Source organism: Benincasa hispida, chromosome 8 (genome assembly GCF_027475165.1).
Source record: "Benincasa hispida cultivar pf3 chromosome 8, pf3_genome.v1.1, whole genome shotgun sequence".
Classification (NCBI taxonomy): Eukaryota; Viridiplantae; Streptophyta; class Magnoliopsida; order Cucurbitales; family Cucurbitaceae; genus Benincasa; species Benincasa hispida.
The window spans coordinates 51669047-51673045 of record NC_143485.1 but is presented as its reverse complement, the minus strand read 5'-3'; the positions used below and the strand labels follow the sequence as shown (position 1 = coordinate 51673045).

The 3999-nt window shown below is 42.3% G+C and overlaps 1 protein-coding gene across 1 annotated transcript; it reads left to right on the top strand.

The window, feature by feature from the left end:
• The first annotated feature begins 1675 nt into the window (after positions 1–1675).
• Positions 1676–2260, top strand: LOC150034663 (uncharacterized). The gene has a single exon (XM_090316812.1). It carries the CDS (start codon positions 1676–1678, stop codon positions 2258–2260), a length of 585 nt encoding a protein of 194 aa, XP_090172938.1.
• The last annotated feature ends 1739 nt before the right edge of the window (positions 2261–3999 follow it).

The window sequence follows — 3999 nt, the reverse complement described above, 5'->3', positions numbered from 1 at the left end:
AAAACCTATCATACAATTCGGTGGATTACAGGGAGAAGACCCACACGCACATTTGACAAATTTTGTAGACATGTGTAGCGCATTCTCCATGCCTGATATAACTCAAGAAAGTCTTAAACTATACCTATTCCCGTACACATTGCGGGATGAAGCAAAGAGGTGGGCCCAATCATTAGAGCCAGGCGAAATTAATGGATGGGAGCAGTTGGATGATAGGTTCATGAACAGATTCTTCCTTCCGTCTATCAACGCAAAAAGGTGGAGGGAGGTTTTGAATTTTGAACAAAAGGGTTATGAAACCTTGAGTATCGCCTGGGTGCGATTCCGGCAGTTAGTAAAGAATTGTCCGCATATCGGGATTCCTGATAGTATATTGATGAAAACCTTTTACAATGGCCTCGACCAATCGACGCAAGCAGTTGTCGATGCCTCCGCAGAAGGGGGATTAATGAATAAGTCATATACGGAAGCGAAGAACATATTGGATCACATCTCGTGATATTCTGACGAATGGATTGATACCGGGCTTAAGATAAGAGGTCAGGAGCAAGAAAGAGTAGAAAAGGCCAATGTGCCAACGGACACAATAAGCGTATTGGTCGAACAAATGACCACAATGACCTCGCTCCTCCAGACGATGGCTAATCAGCAGAGAACTCTCTCTCAAGGAACAGCGTAGGTTAAGGTGGTGACTCATGAGTCTGTAATGGATTGCATTCAATGGAGAGAGGTAATCTGGTAGACGTCTACCCATGGAATCAACAACTCGTATATGCTATTTATGATGAATCATTGGGCAATAACCACAACCCTGGTTGGTGGGGTCACCCACTTTTTGGTCTGGATGAGAATCTCAATCAGGAGGGCCACAGTTTCTATCAATTCAGCTATCAAGAGGATCGAGGCAACGTTCTGGTCTTCACTAATCCGGATTGCAGCCCAAGTGATTCGCAAGGTACGCCACCCTATGACCAACTATTTGCATATGATACCTTTCAGTACCTCGTCTCTGGAGACATCATTAAAACATTACATTGAAAAGAGTGAGGCAATGAGACAATCGCAAGCTGACTCTCTTAAAGAATTAGAAGATCAGATAGATCAGCTTACGAGGGAATTAAAGAAGAAAGCGCTTAGTACGTAGCATGGAAACTCAGGAATGCTGGGGCCAAGAGGAAAAGTCATGCAGTGACATTGAGGAGTGGCAAAACGACAGCCCCTATTATTCCAAAAGTACCAGATGCGGTAACAAAAGTACCAGCAAATTTGACTATTGCTTAATAATGGGAGCAACCCAGTTCAGAAGTAAGACCATCTACAAAAGATGAAGCTCTTCAAGACATGAATTCTCAATCAACACAACCTCCAATCAAATGATACACAGCAAGTACAGGACCTCACCCGACAACAAAGTGAATAAGAAACATGACGAGATCCTCCACCTTTCCCATCCAGGATGAAAAAGAAAGACGACAGCAAGCAGTTTCAGAGGTTTCTAGACGTTCTCCGATAGCTACACATTAATATTTCCCTAATAGAAGCATTAGAGCAGATGCCGAGTTATGTAAAATTTCTCAAGGATATTCTTGTCAACAAGAGAAAGATTGGGGAAAATGAAACAGTTGCACTAACATATGAGTGTAGCGCTCTGTTTCAAAATACTCTCCCTACTAAAATGAAGGACCCTGGGACTTTTACATTGCCCTGCACCATAGGAGGGAAGATGGTCGGAAACACACTGTGTGATTTAGGGACAAGCATAAATTTGATGCCCTTGTCAATTTTTAAGAAGCTGTATATCGACGAAGCAAGGCCAACCATGATCACATTACAACTAACCGATAGATCAATAAAGCTTCCGGAGGGCAAGATAGAAGATGTTCTCATGAAAGTGGACAATTTTATCTTCCCAGCATACTTTGTTATATTGGATTATGAGGCCGATAAAGAAATTCCTATCATCCTGGGATGCCCATTTCTCACCACAGAGCGAGTTTTAATCGATGTGCAAAAAGGAGAGTTGACCATCCGGGTCGATGATCAAGAAGTAAAATTCAACGTACTCAATGCATTGAAGTACCTAAGAGATATGGAGAACTGCCAATATATCGAAGAGCTGCAAGAAGAACAGTGGCATGAATCCCTAAAGGAAATGGAGAAGGAGGACTTTGAAATCGGCGCAATGTTGGAGGAGGATTACACTACAATTCATGCTGAATCTAATTTTGAACCGCTCAAGTTATCAGAACGGACATCGTAGTGCATTAAGCCATCTTTAGAAGAGCTACCTATGTTAGAGTTAAAGTCGTTGTCAATGCACCTAAAGTATGCTTACTTAGGAAGTAACGACACGTTACCAGTTATCATTTCTGCATCATTGAGCAAGGAGAAAGAAGATGCTCTCCTACGGATCCTAAGAAATAACGCAAAAGCCTTAGGATGGACCTTGGCAGACATTCGAGGAATCAGTCCCTCGTATTGCATGCACAAGATTCGTCTGGAAAAAGGAAAGAATGGATCAGTAGAAAGGCAACGTCGCTTGAACCTTGCCATGAAGAAGGTTGTAAAGAAGGAAATAGTAAAGTGGCTGGATGCCGGTGTCATCTACCCGATATCTGATAGCCGTTGGGTGAGCCCAGTGCAATGTGTTCCGGAGAAAGTGGGGATGACAGTCATCACTAATGACAAGAATGAATTGGTTCCCACGACAACTACGGGGTGAAGAATCTGCATGGATTATCGCAAGCTGAATTTGACCACTAAAAAGGACCACTTTCCACTCCCGTCCATTGATCAGATGTTAGACATACTTGCGGGGAATGAATTTTTCTACTTTCTTGATGGCTATTTAGGGTATAACCAAATAGCAATTGCGCCAGAGGACCAAGACAAGACAACCTTCACGTACCCATTTGGTACGTTCGTATTCCGATGCATGCCATTTGGACTTTGTAATGCACCAGGCACTTTTCAACGATGCATGATGGCAATATTTTCGGATTATTTGGAGGAGTTAGTCGAGGTATTCATAGATGATTTCTCAGTCTTTAGCAGTAATTATGACTCCTATTTGTCTAACCTTGAAAAAGTTTTAAAGAGATGCATGGTAACAAATCTTGTTTTGAACTGGGAAAAATGCCACTTTATGGTGGAAGAAGGAATAGTTCTGGGTCACAAAATCTCCAAGACAGGATTGGAAGTTGATCAGGAAAAAATCGACGCAATTTCCAAATTACCCCCACCTATGAACGTAAAAACACTTAGGAGCTTTCTGGGGCACGCAGGGTTTTATAGAAGATTTATTTGCAACTTCTCCCAGATCGTAAGACCCCTAAGTGCACTTCTTGAAGCTGACCGCGAGTATAATTGTGATGACGCCTATACCAAAGCATTTAACACATTGAAAGATGCGCTCATCACCACACCTATTTTGATTGCACCCTATTGGATGCAACCATTTGCATTGATGTGTGATGCTAGCGAATATATTGTGGGCGCAGTCTTGAGTCAGCACCGGGAAAAGGTGTTGCATCCTATTTATTATGCGAGCAAAACACTGAACGACGTGCAGAAGAACTATACGACCACAGAAAAGGAAATGCTTACAGTGGTATTTGCACTGAAGAAGTTCCGATAGTACTTAAACGGAATGAACATGGTGGTGTATACGGACCACTCTGCGATTAAGTATTTAATGACGAAGAAGGATGCAAAACCAAGGCTGATACGGTGGGTGTTGCTCCTACAAGAGTTCGACCTAGAAATCAAAGATCGGAAGGGCACCGAGAACCAAGTCATAGATCATTTGTCAAGATTGGAAAATTGCAAGGTTCAAGGGATAGAAAAAGATATTGAGGAAAGATTCCCCGATGAGCTGCTGATGGCAGTAGACATTGATGTTCCCTGGTATGCGGACATAGTAAACTTCATAGTTTGTGGTCAACTACCAGATGATTATACATACCAGCAGAAGAAGAAGTTAAGACATGATGCCAAATT

Bases quoted from the DNA above. Each gene is read 5' to 3' on its own strand.
- LOC150034663 (XM_090316812.1), top strand. From the start codon at position 1,676: ATGAAGGACCCTGGGACTTTTACATTGCCCTGCACCATAGGAGGGAAG.